General features: G+C 40.5%; 1 protein-coding gene across 21 annotated transcripts in view; it reads left to right on the forward strand.

Moving 5' to 3' along the window:
* Positions 1-18,112, forward strand: part of adgrl2a (adhesion G protein-coupled receptor L2a) — a 177,242-nt gene that overhangs the window by 105,705 nt on the left and 53,425 nt on the right. For 15 of the 21 annotated variants that reach the window (XR_008752843.1, XM_055862295.1, XM_055862290.1 and 12 more), the window contains 3 exons: positions 5,918-6,027; positions 11,944-11,958; positions 13,176-13,976. Coding sequence is in view for 20 of the 21 variants with exons in the window: in XM_055862295.1 (XP_055718270.1) it covers positions 5,918-6,027; positions 11,944-11,958; positions 13,176-13,976 (926 nt within the window). In the remaining variant the exon portion in view is untranslated. The remainder of the gene's footprint in view (positions 1-5,917; positions 6,028-11,943; positions 11,959-13,175; positions 13,977-18,112) is intronic. The other 6 variants (XM_055862278.1, XM_055862281.1, XM_055862286.1 and 3 more) reach the window with 2 other exon arrangements.

Raw genomic sequence — 18,112 nt, forward strand, 5'->3', positions numbered from 1 at the left:
TTCTAGCTTTTATGGCTGAGTAGCAGGCAGTTTTATTTGGGAACGCTTTTCATCCAAAATTCACAATGCTGCCCCATACCCTAGTGAAGTTAACCCTTACCCTAACCCATATTCTTAATTAACATAACAGTAACCTTAGCAAGCAGTTGCTTATCAACAGATTTTTTGATAGTATATCCATCTGAAGAGCATCTACAGATGGACAAACAGGACTATCCAAATAAAGTGTGACTGCTAGTCGATAGTAAATGAGATGGACAGCACACCAATAAATAATCTTCAATAATCCACATTGTTTTATCAACCTATTGGCTGTAAATAGTGTGACAGCAGCATAATGTTACATCAATAGCTTCAGATGTAATATGTACGTCGAATGTATTGCAATCAGTTTCTATACCAAATTGTTAAAACTCCACTCCTACGACATCATATTTTACATATCCTTGGTTGAGAAATGTTACATTATAAGCCCCGAAAGGTGATGTAATATATGAAGATCTATAAACTCTCTCTCAAATTGACAGTTAGGACTTTGGTCTGTGAAGGCTTAAGACTTTTTCAGTTGGTCTCATGAGATGTAGCCCACTCAATCTACCTACCTCATCCCAATAGTGTTTTTAATTACCTTTCTGCTCTTTTGCACACCAGTATCACTACTTGCACATCATCATCTGCTCATCTATCACTCCAGTGTTAACTTCTTCTGGCTGCAAGCCCGAGGCCGGCCACAATATGACAACAGCCACTTCAAGTGCAGGGCGCGAAATTCAAAATATAGTTTTTAGAAATATTTAACTTTCACACATTAACAAGTCCAATACAGCAAATGAAAGGTACACATCTTGTGAATCCAGCCAACATGTCCGATTTTTTAAATGTTTTACAGCGAAAACAGCACGTATATTTATGTTAGCTCACCACCAAATACAAAAAAGGACAGACATTTTTCACAGCACAGGTAGCATGCACAAAGCCAACCTAACTAACCAAGAACCAACCAAACTAACCAACAAACAACTTCATCAGATGACAGTCTTATAACATGGGATTCAATAAATCTATGTTTTGTTCGAAAAATGTGCATATTTCAGGTATAAATCATAGTTTACATTGCAGCTACAATCAGAAATTTCACCGAAATCAGCCAGAATAATTACAGACACAAACGTCAAATACCTAAATACTCATCATAAAACATTTCTGAAAAATACATAGTGTACAGCAAATGAAAGACAGGCATCTTGTGATTCCAGCCAATATTTCCAATTTCTTACGTGTTTTACAGCGAAAACACAATATAGCGTTATATTAGCTTACCACAATAGCCAGAAACACAAGCCATTTCCCAGTAGCAAAAGTTAGCGATCGTAACAAACAAACCAGCAAAAGATATATAATTTTTTACTAACCTTGATAAGGTTCATCAGATGACAGTCCTATAACATCAGGTTATACATACACTTATGTTTTGTTCGAAATGTGCATATTTAGAGCTGAAATCAGTGGTTATACATTGTGCTAACGTAGCATCTTTTTCCCACAACGTCCGGATATTTTTATGACAGTTTTTCTAAAACACATATTCTGACCAAATAGCTATTCATAAACATAACTAAAAAATACATGTTGTATAGGAAATGATAGATACACTAGTTAATGCAATCACCGTGTTAGAATTCTAAAAATAACTTAATTACGACATCCAGCTTAGGTATAGCGAGAGAGTACCCAAAAGCTGGGCGCAAACGACTAGCACAACATGTTCGACAGATATATGAAATAGCATCATAAAATGGGTCCTACTTTTGCTGATCTTTCATCAGAATGTTGTACAAGGGGTCCTTTGTCGGGAACAATCGTTGTTTGGATTTAGAACGGCCTTTTTCCCTCTCAATTTAGCAAGTACACTTGCCAAGTGGCGCGAATCTCTCCATGTCAACAAACGGAAGAGAACGGAACACGGCAAAACTCCCGAAAAAATTTCAATAATCTGATTAAACTATATTGAAAAAACATACTTTACGATGATATTGTCACATGTATCAAATAAAATCAAAGCCAGAGATATTAGTCGTCCATAACGGCAGCTTATCAGAAGGAAAATCCAGGTCCCTGCTCGCGCCTTCCTGAAAACAGGAAACTGGGGTCACGTCATGCCAAGAGCTATGATTCGAGTCCAGATCAAATTACACACTCCATTTCTTCTCTCAGTCCTTATCGACATCTAGTGGAAGCCGTATGAAGTGCATCCAAACGAATAAATATCAAGGACTTTAATAGCCAGCCCCTAGAAGAGAGCATTGATTTCAGATTTTCCACTTCCTGTCAGGAAGTTTGCTGCAAAAGGAGTTCTGTTTTACTCACAGATATAATTCAAACGGTTTTGGAAACTAGTGAGTGTTTTCTATCCAATAGTAATAATAATATGCATATTGTACGAGCAAGAATTGAGTACGAGGCCGTTTGAAATGGGCACCTTTTATCCGGCTACTCAATACTGCCCCTGCAGCCCAAACAGGTTAATCTGCTAAATTGTAATTACTTTGCTACTATGGCCTATTTATTACCTTACCACCTCACGCCATTTGCACACACTGTATATAGACTTTCTTTTTTTCTATTGTGTTATTGACCTTACGCTTGTTTACTCAGATGTGTAACTCTGTGTAGTTTGTGTCGCACTGCTTTGCTTTATCTTGGCCAGGTTGCAGTTGTAAATGAGAACTTGTTCTCAACTAGCTTACCTGGTTAAATAAAGGTGAAAAAAAAATAATATATATATATATATTTTTTTTTAATTCACTGACTCACATGTGAGACAAAGTCACAAACTCCCATAGATTCTCCTATAGATCCAGGTCCTACTCTCCAGCTGTAAAATTAGGGCAATCCTGTATATCTCCCATCAATGCAAATGCTAACATTGAGAGATATGGTTAGGGATATTTGGGATATTTCTTTGTCTAATGCTTTCCTTCCTACATGACACCTAGATTCTTATTAGATTCATGAATCTTTGTAGTGATGTTATACACGTAACAAGCCAGACGTTAATTCTCCACTCCATTCCAGCAATTTTTTTGAGTTGGAGCCAGCTGCAATTCATATTAGTTTTGCATGATATGCTTATGCATAAAAAATACGGGATTATCAAAGTCACCACATAAAATATGGAAAATGTTGACACACTGCAGACTCATGAAATGCAACCTGCAAGACAGCCAAGCGCTACATTAAGGGCTCAGCATGAGGTGTGTTTCCAGAATCGTAATTCATTCCTTTTATTATTATATTTTTTTTATACCCTTTCTTCTCCCCAATTTCGTGGTATCCAATTCATAGTTACATTCTTGTCTCATTGCTGCAACTCCCATACGGACTCGGGAGAGGTGAAGGTCATGAGCCCTGTGTCCTCCGAAACACAACCCATCCAAACTGCTTCTTGACACAATGCCCACTTAACCCAGAAGCCAGCCGCACCAATGTGTCAGAGGAATCACTGTACACCTGGTGACCGTGTCAGCGTACACTACGCCCGGCCTTCCACAGGAGTCGCTAGTGCACGATGGGACAAGGATATCGCTGCCGGCCAAACCCTGGGCCAATTGTGCGCCGCCCCATGGGTGTCCCGGTCGCGGCCGGCTGCGTCAGAGCCTGGACTCGAACCCAGAATCTCTAGTGGCACAGCTACCACTGCCATGCAGTGCCTTAGATCACTGCGCCACTCGGGAGGCTGTAACTAATTTCTATGAACAAATATGCTGATTTTCTCATCTGTTATCACACATGAAGGTCGTTAATAAAGTAAAGTCCCTTATGAGACACCTCTCTGGTCTCTCTCTCTCTCACTCTCTCACTCTCGTGCCTGTGACCATTGGGAATATACAGCTTGCGTTTTGTTTCGTGACACTGTCTAAATTGGATTTTACACTGAGCTATAACTGCTTTTACTCATGCCAAAAGCAAAACAAATTACATTTTCGCTTTGACAAAGTAAACATTTGCTCCTTGTATGTATTTGAAGAAAATAGAGTAGTGAATTATATTAATTGTCATGGATGCTGACTGGGGAAGGCGGGAAAAAAAGAAAGGGGGCTTGAGAGAGATTAATTGCCTTCAGGCCCGGTCAGGAAACATCTAATGGCTAATTCAGCTCCCTAATGTTATCATGATTTAGTGGGCTTTTCATTTTAACACTGAATTGTTGTACAAGTCGGTGGATTTTGCACTGCAGAAAGTTGGAAAAGATCCTTAAGAAAAAAGACTTTGTCAAGTTTTATCTGAAAGGTATGTCTACACATTCACTGCATATCTATGGTAACCATTGACAATAGGCTAGCATGACTATGCTAATGACTTATAGTCAATGACAGTACACTGAGGATGCCTTTTAAAAACGAGGCTGGAAGAGTCAAACCAAAATAAATAAATATTTACCCAGCAAACTGTCATGTATTTCCAAGGATCTATTGTAAATGTCGGCAGTGGTTTGTGACAAGAGAACCAAATGTTATCGCTAAATCAGCAGAACAGGTCGATTGATTTACGAACTATGCGCTGCAGATAGTCTCCGTCGGCAAGATGGCCAGCTCGGTGTATTGATGTATTTATCATGATTCGTAGGTAGCAAGGGGTGGCCACCTGCAATTCCCTGGAACCGCAAAACACTTCTTGTTCAATTAAAATGTCTGTAACGTATATCTGAAAGGTCATTGTTCAGAAAATAGGGGGGGGGGGGGGGATACTGTTGTCAAAATTGTCTCCTTAAAAGTCACGGTGTTGCCAACACAAATGATACTGCTGCACAATGACACAGACAGTACATTCTGCAGAGGAAATGTTACGTGAAACTAGAGATTTTGTAATTATTTTTGCTGGGTATCTGTCGATCAGTATATCCACTCAGATGAAACGAACACGATTTATGTTAAATATCAAGATTTTTCGGAGAAGATATATGCTCTGCATATGCCCTTTGCTGTGAACACAATTACATTGTCAACCACCCCTGCTGATAGAAACACGCAATGTTATTGAGTAATGGATACAATGCCCAAGCATCAAAACAGAATGTATTGACCTTGGGTATAACATTGTTATAACTGAATAGCAGAGCTAAAAGGATTAATATAATACCATTATCTTCATAAAAATGCAATTATCACTTCATGGTTGTAAATGTACAGTGTATGTGTCTGTGGTTTCGAATGGAGGTCATTGCATTATTTATCAATGTTTTGATGTTTTTAAGGGCTACCGTTGTATTTTGAATTTTTTATTTATTTCACCTTTCTTTAACCAGAAAGGCCAGTTGAGAACAAGTTCTCATTTACAAATGCGACCTGGCCAAGAAAAAGCAAAGCAGTGCGACATAAAAACAACACAGAGTTACACATAAACAAATGTACAGTCAATAACACAATAGAAAAATCTATATACAGTGTGTGCAAATGGAGTAAGGAGGTAAGGCAATAAATAGGCATATAGTAGCAAAGTAACACTGAATTGGTAGATGTGCAGGTGTGCAAAAGAGCAGAAAAGTCAATAAAAACAATATGGGGATGAGGTAGGTAGTTGGGTGGGCTATTTACAGATGTGCTATGTACAGCTGCAGCGATCGATAAGCTGCTCAGATAACTGATGCTTAAAGTTAGTGAGGGAGATGTAAAGTCTCCAACTTCAGCGATTTTTGCAATTGCCGCATGCATCGTTTTTTTTTCTTGCCTCTTTTTAAGTCAAGTTTGAACTATTGACAAGGAACGGAACAATGCCATTTGCTCCGAGCATAGGATGCCATTTTCTTTGTCTGCACTTATTGATTATTAGAACAACAATAACTGTACTGTATTACTAGTGTGCAGATTGTTAAGGGAAGCTGCCTTTTATTAATGGCTTCTCTCTTATTTTTCTCCAGGTGCAACAATCGAACCCAGTGCATAGTGATCACAGGTTCTGATGTCTTCCCGGATCCCTGTCCAGGGACCTACAAATATCTGGAGGTCCAGTATGAGTGTGTTCCCTACAGTAAGTATGAACTTTCCATCATGCATTTAACAGTTCTCTGTCCTCTTCTCTGGCTCTCTTTCTATAATTTCTCTCACTTTCTCGATAATGTATCTCTCTTTACACTCTAGTGTAAGATAAATTCAAATTATTTGCATGAGTATTGGTTCCTAGGGAGGATCTATATACAGTGTTTTATCTCTACACCATTTGTCAATGGACCGTGCTGGGGTAAGTTTTAAATATATGACGATGTTAGTGGAGCGCTATATTAAAGTAATACAATAAATGGTGTGATCTAGTCATCCCTCAGATACAACACCCTATTCCCTTTTTCGTGCACTACTTTTGACCAGGGCTCCATAGGGCACTGGTCAAAAGTAGTGCACTACAGTATATAGGGAATAGGGTGCACTTTGGGATGCATGGCTAGGATTGATATCAGCAAAATAATCACCACTGCTCATTGCAATGGTTCTATGTAGTTTCTGAACAACAGGTGTTGAGATCTGTTAAACAGATGTTTCGTATGACGGAAAACAGAATGCCTCCAATTAGATAATTCAACAAGGTGATTGTATCACATTAAATGATAGGATTAAAAGATTTGTCACTTGGATGCTAAAATATTCATTGTGACTTAGCTCCAAAATAATCTACAGTCTATAGATGCCCCTTGTCTGAACCGTTGTCCTAATAATGTTGTTGATATGCAAGTGCAATGAATTGCCAGGGAATTCAAAAGAATGGGAAAATCCACTCAAAACAATATTTGAGTCATTTTTTTCAGTCCTCCACTGTTGATGCAGTCGTTATGATGTGGTCGGTGATACTTTGCTTCTTGAAAGTCCAATATCTTAAAAACTTGACTGTTGACATGCGAAACGTTTATGGGACTGTGTCAACAGTGGACTAATGAAAAAAATACTTAAAAGATAGCTTTTGAGTGGATTTTCCCTTTCAGTGATTTGAGCATGATCCAGCTCTACTAGCTGCTTACAAATCTATTTTAGCTGTTAATGTGTTTGTGAGCTCAACCTACTAACATGTACATCGTGTAGATTTGACCACTTACTCAAATGATTTCAGAGCGTCTGAGAGCATCTGGAATAATTATAGTCTACACGACCCAAAGCCAGTATTCCTGCTCTAACCATTCTCCGTAGCATGTTCATATGAATAGCTAAGCGAACAACATTAGAATACGAACCTCATTACAAGTTCAAGTTTGACCTCTCCAATGTTTTAAGCGCCGAGATTATCAATGAACTATGTAATAATGAAAAATAGGATTAAACTACGAAACCACAGCGTAATTCATTCTTTTTAGCTGAAAATCCCTCTCCAAGTATTGTTTTTCAGGATCTTGCTCTGCTTGTCTCAAAGTTATAGGGATCTATCGATCCGTCTCTTGCTGTTTTGCTTGAGACCTTAATCATAGGATTAACCCCAAGGTCCACCTAGACACCCTCAATATTTTTTTGGGGGGGGTTCCTGTCCCTTCTGGGAAGGAAGGAGACAAACTTCCCTCGAAACATGTCAAAGGAACTCCCAGCTGTAGGTAGATTTCTGTAAAAGATCCCAAGCAAGCCTCTCTATACTCTTTGGTTGATCCATAGAGTCCATGCATGTAGCGCCATCTTTTTGCTTCTTAATTTCCGTAAAGGTCCATGTCCGCCCAAAATAGGACCGAGGATACAGAATGTGTCGTATATCAACTGCCCTGGTAAGTTCTTAGTGTCCCCCCCCCCCCCCCCCCCCCCCAGTCCAGCCCTTTTTTTAGTGTTCCCCCACCCAGCTAGACCACCCAGTGCTGTTGTAGACTGTGTTCCATGGGGCAGTGCTGTGTTTGGTTGTGTTTCCCCCACCAACCCCTTGTCTTTCCTCACACAAGCACCCAACCAGTGACCAGTGACTACCCTTAAGACCATCTTTAAAAACTCTGAAGTATCAGATTTGTCTCGAGCCAAGAATTGCCTTCACTGGGCAATATTTAGTAAGCTTCCGCATAAGTGCAGAGTTATTACCACTTTTACCAGAGGGAGCAAATCATATGGTGAACATGAAGACATTTTGATTAAAAACGTTGACCTGGTTCAAACTATGAATAAATATGGCCCTTAGAGAGGTCCTAGGAAATATATTTTTCAAGTCAACATATTAAACCCCTATTAGGCCAATCCACAAGTGAGATGAGTGAAGACCAGTAGACATATGCATCATCATTCTAGACTAAAGCAAGGCTTCTAGAGCCTCTGCAACATAACTGACAATCTTACTTCAGAATATATCTAACACATTTTACCTTTGCCACTGGTTTGATGTAATCTGCTGTGTAATGTATTTACTTCTCTTTAACAAGCCTTCAAATCGAACTGGTCCATCTTCGATACGTCTTGGATCTTTCAAAGTAGCACATACCAACAAAAACCTATATTTCCGCCATATATATGGTTAAAATACCTGGGTCTGTATAACCTCTATTTCCATAAATCTACCTCCTGTTCTTATTTGGTTCATGTCAAGAGCTATCCTCATTAGGCCCCGTTATCTCTGTGTTTAGTCTGTGGGTTGGGCCTTCACCTGGCATCTAGTAGCCCTCTGAATTGCCTGTGTTAATTGCCAGGATGATATAAAAAGTGACATACAAGTCTTCATTAACATCATTCTTTGCATTCTGCATCGAAGCAGCGAGACAAAATCGGCCACGACTGTTTCTACGGCACCTTATAAAAATGCAGAGGCATGCAAACATATGTTAACAGGATTCCAAAGCAGTCAGACCTAATTTTGTTTTATGTCATCGTCTGCTATCATAGCTATCCTCCAAAACGGTACAATATAGAAACAGACATAAGTATTTTAATCAGGCAAAGAAAATAGGCATAATGCTTCAGCTTATGTTCCATCACATTTACATTTGAGAACTTTACTCTTTACATTTGCTGACATTAGTAGTGTAGTTTTGCTTTGCTCAATTATATTATTTAGAGATTGCATTATTCCCCAATTTAATCCAATTTCATTTCTTGCCCTCCGGACGAGACTGGAGCCACTGATTGAGTCTACATAGTGGTCAGCAGGCTTCTGAGGCCATGGATTGCAGCCAATACACCAGTCTAGTCACTCCAGAAAGTACATTACATGCAAATCAAAGGAGCTTCTGACTCCAGCAAGTAGAGAGTTTTTTTCTAAGTCAAGGTTAAAGTAGAGTAATGATTAAATAAAGACTGAACATGCATGTTATTTATAGGTGTATACCTTAAAATAAGTTAACAGGGACCCCTTTACTGCTATTTTTGGTGATAATGATGGCAGGGTTTACGGTGCTGTCTTGTTTTTTGAAATGCTGCTCTTTTAAATGTTATTCACTTCTCTTCTTCCCTTGTGCAATCTGCAGGATACTTCCTTGGCTCCCTGACTCTCATTATGTTCCTCTACTGACCAGTTTCTGATGACCTTTTTAGTTTTACACTAATGTCTGCTCAGGTCTTCCATCTTGTCTCCTCTCCTTTTTCAGATTTCCGTCTTCTTCAATTTTTATCTGGCTGGCTGTGTCTGAGAATGTCTGCTGTCTGTTCATTTGTTTGCGTCTGCCGTTTATCTTGTAGGTAGCCAGAACTCTGCTCATTCTTAACCATGCCTTCCTCACACTTGAATCACTTGCATTTTTGCAGAGTGGAGGGCATGCTTATGCCTCTCCCTCTTTCTCTCCTTTTTCTTTCTTTCTCTTTTCACACTTTTCTACACACTTGAGGGATATATTTTAGAACAGTAAAATAGCATGCATTGTACTATAAAAGCATCTTTGTATTCTATCTGATCAAATTGACAGCCTCATGAAACCTTTGCTATTGATATTGATTGTTTTTTCTACTCAATGTCCCATTGTGATAAATTAACAGCTCATAGAATCTGTATGATATTCTTGCTTTAGAGTACTAATAGGCTGTCTTTATTTGAAAACAGATGTGACACTTAACGCTATTTGCACCTTTTGGTTAGCATTATTGTGTTTCATTCAATACGAATTTCAGATCGATGAACTAGCAAATGAGTCAATCCACCATCAATCCAAAAGTCAAGTGGCACTACTAATCGTGAACCTCAATTTACACAACTAATTAAGTGCAATGTTTACTTTGCAACTTAATGCATGGTGAATGTCAAAGCATTGCTACACCTCTGTTTTGTTCTCTAACTGTAACACACTACTTTTAGTAGTTATTTTAACTGATTATTTACTTCCTCAATGGAGAGAGGGGAAATAAACCACAAATTTCAGCAGATGCTCCAGGGTTTGTTTTTGTCATACTCAGAAGGTGCCGGAAGCCTTGGTGCAAAAATATTAAATCACCAACTTAGTGTATCATAGATTCTATATCAATCTGTAACTAATGAAATAGGCCTTGGAACATCTATGAAGGGTAGGATCACTGCAATGTTGTACAGTAAACTGAACTGCAGGCTCTATTTTTGAACCAAACTGTTTAACTCTAAATTGCGATTATAGGACTTATTTTAGACCTCTGGTTTCATGACACAAATTCTTTAACTAGTACTGCATTGTTTGTTGCTAGCACAAAGAAAGTGTTGTGTTTGGTATTTGTGTTAAAAACTTGGGTCGTGTCCATTTACGGCATGCGACTGAAAAAAAAATAATAATACGGAAAACTAACATTTATATTTCTCATCAGTGTTACTCAAGTCCAGGTAGCCCCTCACTGTTTCAGTAAAAACAAAATCTCCAGTTTCTGCCTACTGAACACGACCCTGGTGATCAGATTGTTTTTAAAAGGACAATGTAGAGATTCCTCTTTTATGGGACTCAGCTCCCCTTTCTTTATTTTTTATTTTATTTTATTTTAAATTTTACCCCCTTTTTCTCCCCAATTTCATGGTATCCAATTGTTAGTAGTTACTATCTTGTCTCATCGCTACAACTCCCGTACGGGCTCAGAAGAGACGAAGGTCGAAAGCCATGCGTCCTTGGAAACACAACCCAACCAAGCCGCACTGCTTCTTAACACAGCGCGCATCCAACCCGGAAGCCAGCCGCACCAATGTGTCGGAGGAAACACCGTGCACCTGGCGACCTTGGTTAGCGTGCACTGCGCCCAGCCCGCCACAGGAGTCGCTGGTGCGCGATGAGACAAGGATATCCCTACCGGCCAATTGTGCATCGCCCCACAGACCTCCCGGTCGCGGCCGGCTGCGACAGAGCCTGGGCGCGAACCCAGAGTCTCTGGTGGCACACCAGAGTCTCTGGTGGCACCACTGCAATGCAGTGCCCTAGACCACTGCGCCACCCGGGTGGCCTCAGCTCCCCTTTCAATAGTGTTATTAAACTGTAAATTGAGTTGAGGTTTTTTTTTGTGGAAATATTTGATAGACATATGATATTAACAATTTACTCTGTTAGCAGCCGAGTTACTTGGCTTATAGTTTGTTGGTCAATTGCTGTTCATCAAAATTCACAGCAATGTCATTAACATTATTTTATGGTCTGATGTTCAATGGTTACATCCAGATATATCAAAAGTCAAAATAGTGTATATGTTATCAAAAGTGACAGCGGTAGTCACACTAGCAGCCTACAGACAGTCGGTCTGAATATAAAATGAACATTGTTGTGGCCAAGTGTGGTTGACCAACCTTCTATAAACCAAGCTTAACACTTGGCCAAAGCTCCATACATTGTCCATTTGGACCTCTCTGGGTGTCCTAACCTTAATCTTTCCCTCGAGATAGGGGGTCGTCTGCGCTGTCTGGTGGTGTTTACTGTATCTCCTGTTTCTCAAAATAGGTCCGCCTATCTTTTCACACGTGTCATTATATGTTACTGCATATGTAACCATAGAGATGACAGTTAATTCATATTAATCTCTTTTTTTCCCCTTGCACCCCTTTCATTCTCTCTTCCAATGCTTAAAATAGAAGTGGAGCAAAAAGGTAAATAACTGACACAATCCAAGATCCTTGTTTTGTGGCATACGGTTGTAAATCTATTCTATCCCCACTACGGTGTGCCAACCCCATAGCAGGCAGTAGCAACAAACACATTCCCCGTATAACAGTAGTCCGTAAACTGCAACGATGGGAGTGAGACTGATTTATAGAATCAAATATGATAAAACACGAGCAGCAGTACAGCTGTAAGTGCAGAGTGTAGTAGCTGGAGTCCATAGGGGTTTATTCCCACATCCCCCTGGGTGCTTTTGCTACTCAGCCCAATCTCCTATTGCCTGGCTTCCAAACCCCTCTCCGTAGCATGCCATGGTAACAGTGTTTTCTGGTCCTTTGAAATCTACTGGTTCTAATGTCCTGTTCTCTCTTAGCGCCTCCCCCCCCCCCCCCCTTATCCCTTATGCCTTCCCTCTCCCCCCTTATGCCTTCCCTCTCCCCCCTTATGCCTTCCCTCTCCCCCCTTATCCCTTATCCCTTCCCTCTCCCCCCTTATCCCTTCCCTCTTCCCCCTCATCCCTTATCCTGCCACTTGCTGCTCTTCTCTCCTTTGATTCATGCACATACTCAGAGCAACAACAAAAAAACACCTCAAGAACACGCTCACCTGTAACTTTAAATGGTTAGGACATTTGCCTCATTTTTGTCACAACAACAAACCTCTCAGGTGTATGGTAAAAAAAAGAGTGGTGTAAGTGGCAAATGTCTCAGAATACACATTTTCAGACCCGCTGAATCCTGCTCTCGATTGAAACCTCCTGTCTGTTTGCCAAATGACTTTAGTTGCCTGCTTTTTTTGTTCACAGGATTTTATTGTTTGGTTTTCGTTCTGTTCTATTCTATTCTCCCCCTCGTTCGTTTTCTATTCCCCTACAGTAGATGTCTAAGAGGCAAGGCTTCTTTTGTTTCAGAAAGTTATGGTATTACTTCATATACGACACATTTGCTTAACAACTTTCCTATTCCTTGTTTTCTTTCTATGCACAAAACCAAACTCCCCACACTGCTTGTGAACATTGGTTATAGCTGTAGTTGTCTTTTGGGCACTTTAATGTGTGTTTGTCCCCACTCTCTTTTTGGACAACCCGTAAAACAAAATGGAGAAATTAGAGATATCTTGACATTGTCTTTTGCTATTTTGCTCCGTTTCACGTGGATTTGTTGACTTAAATCTGTTTCTTATTTTACTCTTCCCCCATCACTAGTTTTTGTTTGCCCTGGGACTCTGAAAGCTGTCGGTGATCCCTCCTTTCTCTTTGAAGCGGAGCAGCAAGCCGGGTCATGGTGCAAAGACCCTCTACAAGCCGGTGACAAAATCTACTTCATGCCTTGGACTCCTTACCGGACAGACACACTCATTGAGTACTCTTCCCTCGACGACTTCCAAAACGCCCGGCAAACCATCACGTACAAGCTCCCCCACCGGGTGGACGGCACTGGATTTGTGGTCTACGATGGGGCCGTGTTTTTCAACAAGGAGAGGACCCGCAACATTGTAAAGTTTGACATACGGACCCGAATCAAAAGCGGCGAGGCCATCATCAATAACGCCAACTATCATGACACGTCACCCTACAAGTGGGGTGGGAAAACGGACATCGACCTGGCCGTGGATGAGAACGGCCTGTGGGTGATCTACGCCACAGAGCAGAACAATGGCATGATGGTCATCAGCCAGTTGAACCCTTACACACTGCGCTTCGAGGCCACCTGGGAGACGACGTATGACAAGCGATCGGCCTCCAATGCCTTCATGATCTGTGGAGTACTCTACGTAGTGAGGTCCACATATGAAGATAACGAGAGTGAAGTCAGCAAAAGCTTAATAGATTATGTTTACAATACCAAACAGAACCGTGGAGAGTATGTGGATATCCACTTTCCCAACCAGTACCAGTATATCGCGGCTGTGGATTACAATCCCAGAGATAACCAGCTATACGTGTGGAATAATTTTTACATCCTGAGATATAATCTGGAGTTCGGACCACCCGATCCCGCTCATGGTAAGCAGCATCTCATTTCTTCAGCGCACAATACTGGTAAATTACATTTTGTGACATTGCGAATTTAGCTGCCATTAAGTGTGTTGATATTCCTTGGGTATTCCACTGCCTACGTGTCAAGTGTCACGGATGGCAGATTTGTTTATTTGGAATTTAATATGTGTTAGATATGTTGCGGAAGCTTTGGAGTGCATGAAGCTTCTCGGGGTGAAGTAGTCTTGCTCAGCAGTAAACAACATCACAGACCCACTTACCATCTCATAAGGGATCAGTATCGGGGGATTTAGTTGGGTTTACAGTGCGGGCGTTCCCCCACGTCCCCAGTGCAAAGGAAGGCCTGTGGGGTTAGCTGCTGCCACCAGCTCTTCCCCCAGAGAGAGAGGAAATTTACCCCCACCACTGGAATCATACCTTCCTGGACAGGTACAAAGTGTTATTCCCACTGGTACAGAAACCCTCAATCCCCATCGGGCACCGTTCAGGTAGCAAGTAGTCTAGTGTTTAATAACATTGGGCCAGTAACCGAAAGGTTGCTGGTTCAAATCCCTGAGCTGACGGGGTGAAACATCTGTTGATGTTCGCTTCAGCAAGGCACTTAACCCTAATTGGTCCTGTAAGTCACTCTGGATCAGAGCGTCTGCTAAAATGACAACAAAAAAAAGTTGCCACTATCAGGCTAGTATGAGGAACAATGTGTCTTCTGGAAGAAGAGGAGGCAGAGAGCACGGGGAAGGGATCAATCACTCGGGTCATGTCAGATGACTATGTTTTTAATTGAACTGTCAAAAAATGGACATGAGGCCGCTTAGGCCCCAGATAGTCTTTACGTTGAGCATATAATAGCTGTAATTACCCTAATCCCCTTCCTCACCCCGAGTCCTAAATCCATGTAATACTCCATACAGTCGGCGATGAGCGTGGAGGTCAAGCAACTTTCCTCCAGATTACCACAGCTCAATATTTATTCATCTATTTGCTAGCCCACTTTTGTATTGATAGGGCTGAGGAGGCTAAATTGGGTTCAACCAGTGGAACATGCCCGTTATAGTAAGAGCCAGACAGGCTTTAGTGTAAGAAAATAACTTCTCCTAAGTTTAGATACAGACCCTTAGGGGGAAATTAGTATGCAGTGGGTGCACTGGATTGAAGTGAAGTAATCAAGGGGAGGAAGATGAAAATGCACTCATTTTCCTTTATTGCTGTCCATGAGCAACTTGTTTGAAGTTTCTCCTTAGCCAATAACGAGGTATTTGTGGATTTTGATTGAATATTTGCAGCATTACAAGCAAAATGTCATTTTCTTTTCCGATTTACCATTTGGCAAATAGTTTGTCATTAACAGATACTCAAGTACAAATAGGTGACAATCAGCAGAAAGGCAGCTAGTATATTACATTTCTGTTTACAGACAGCTATGGTAATGGTAGTAGCAAAAACACTTGTCACCTCGTTAAATCTAAGAAGTATTAAAAATATTTTTGTTACAGTTCCAAGTTATACGGCTATAAAAAGCCAGACATTGAACTGAAACACATATGTTTTCAATACCATTTTTGCAGATTCATGGAATAGAGTTGCAATGCTCAGTTGATTAACTCATCTGTTGAATGCACATTGAATGCCAATATAGAAATTAAAGCACTTTAAAGGTACTGTACAAAATAAGACTGGGTTTCAGTCAAACGTGTGTCTAACAAGCATCCTTAGCTCTTCCCACAGCACAGAGAACCTGGGCTGTAACATAGTGCCTATTTAGGGGCTCGTCTAGGATGCAAGATACCTACATTATACCCTTAGGCCTAAACACTAACTACACTGAACAAAAAATATAAATCCAACATGTAAAGTGTTGGTCCCATGTTTCATGATCTGAAATAAAAGATCCCAGAAATGTTCCATATGCACAAAAAGCTTATTTCTCTCAAATGTTGTGCACATATTTGTTTCCATCCCTGTTAGTGAGCGTTTCTCCTTTGCCAAGATAATCCATCCACCTGACAGGTGTGGCATATCAAGAAGCTGATTAAACAACATGATCATTACACAGGTGCACCTTGTGCTGGGGACAATAAAGCCACTCTAAAATGTACAGTTTTGTCACATAGCACAATGCCTTCAGATGTCTCATGTTTTGAGGGAGCATGCAATTGGCATGCTGACTGCAGGAATGTCCCCCAGAGCTGTTGCCAGATCATTCTGTGTTAATTTCTCTACCATAAGCCACCTCCAAAGTATTTTTTGAGAATTTGGCAGTATGTCCAATCAGCCTCACAACCGCAGACCAAGTGTAACCACGCCAGGCCCAGGACCTCCACATCCGTCTTCTTCATCTGCGGGATCATCTGAGACCAGTTACCTAGACAGCTGATGAAACTGAGGAGTATTTATTTCTGTAATAAAGCCCTTTTGTGGGGGAAATCTTGTTTTGATTGTCTGGGCCTGGCTCCCCAGTTGTAGGACCTATGCCCTCCCAGGCCAATCCATGGCTGTGCGAAATGTGTGAAATCCATAGGTTAGGGATTATTTAATTTATTGTAATTGACTGATTTCCTTACATGAACTGTAACTCAGTAAAAAACTATTGTTACTGTGTAATTTCAGGCAATTATTAGGGCTATCAGAGTTTTAATTAAAAAAAATTGGGGCACACAATTTTTTATCATGATTAATTGCAATCATGATTAAACATCCAAAATGCATAATCTATACAATTAAAGTCTACATTGCCATGTAAAACTAATTGACATCGAGGTTAGGGAAGGTTGTGCTTTCTCAATTTACCTAATTTTGCTAACCAATACTTTAGACAGTCAATATTCCTGCCATGTTCTTTGTATAAAAATTCGTAAATTACACCTGAAATTGAGCAAATTCGGGATTTTGTGAGTAATAGCAAGCAAATCCTGCAATTAACTCTATTACATTTTTTTATTGTTTGACAGCCCTATTCTTACAACATCAAGTCAAATGTACCTGTTTAGAAAGTCATTACTCACTATTGGTGTCTAAATTCAAGTTACAACATAACTATATCACAGATTTTGTTAACACATAGAATTCAATCACATGAAGTTGTGTAAGGATTATTATTTTTTTGACCCTGGTAGATCGGGGCCTTGTCTAGTGCGAATGCTGTTTATGTCAATGTAAGAGAATCAGCCTGTGGGATCTCGCTGACAGGTGGGAGTGGATGGGGTCGAATCCAACACGCAGTGACTGGAAGTGTAAGTTAAATAGGGCTGGCACAAATACCCTATAACCTTGTAAAGAGCGACTACCCCTAAAAACCAACTATGTGCCGTTTTCAATATATGAGTCAAACATTTAATCTAGTGTTAACATTAACTACAAAGTGTAAAAATTCCATGACCAACACAGCCCTAAAGTTAAATGGGTCAGCCACCTTTTCATGACCAATCACACCCAGATGTGTCTCACATATGAACTCTAATCCACTGTTACATTACATGGCGTCACAGCTCTTTTTAAACCGCTACGGCGTTCATGTAACAGCTCCTAAAAAGAGGCGTTCCTCCATCAGCTCCTGTTAGTGAGACGATTACTTTAAACAAGACATTACCCTAGAAGTCTCATCGGGCACACAATTATAAGGCCTGTTTATGCATCCAGAGCACAGATAGATTGTCTAAATTCTCTGAGTAAGCATCTAAAAAGCAGCTTTTTGACTGAGCGATGAACATTGGGCCTCGGTCTAGAAGCTCAATGGGACACGGGTCAGGCCTAGCTGGGGAACCCCTTTATTTATCCTGAGTTGTAAAATGAAATTGCTGATTGCTTTCATAAAAAAAATCCCCCTGAGCGCCAATTAAGACCCACACAACTCACCAACTGCTTCTTAATTGTTTAGATGTCAATACATTGGTATGCAATTTCATCTGGCGAGCCTCAAATTGCAAGTGCTGCTCTTACGGCTCCAAATGACCCAATTTATTGTAAATTATAAGGTGCGCGCCATGCCGCCAGTGACACAGCTTACCAATTAGCTCACCAGTATCTCTATGTGGCCGAACATTGGCCTGCTGTTGCGTTATTTTATGAGTGCACAGCACAATACAAGAAAACCGTGCTAATACATTAACTGTAACACACAAGCAAATGGCCAAGTAAGTTCACCC

The sequence above is a fragment of the Salvelinus fontinalis genome, chromosome 14 (assembly GCF_029448725.1).
Source record: "Salvelinus fontinalis isolate EN_2023a chromosome 14, ASM2944872v1, whole genome shotgun sequence".
Lineage (NCBI taxonomy): Eukaryota > Metazoa > Chordata > Actinopteri > Salmoniformes > Salmonidae > Salvelinus > Salvelinus fontinalis.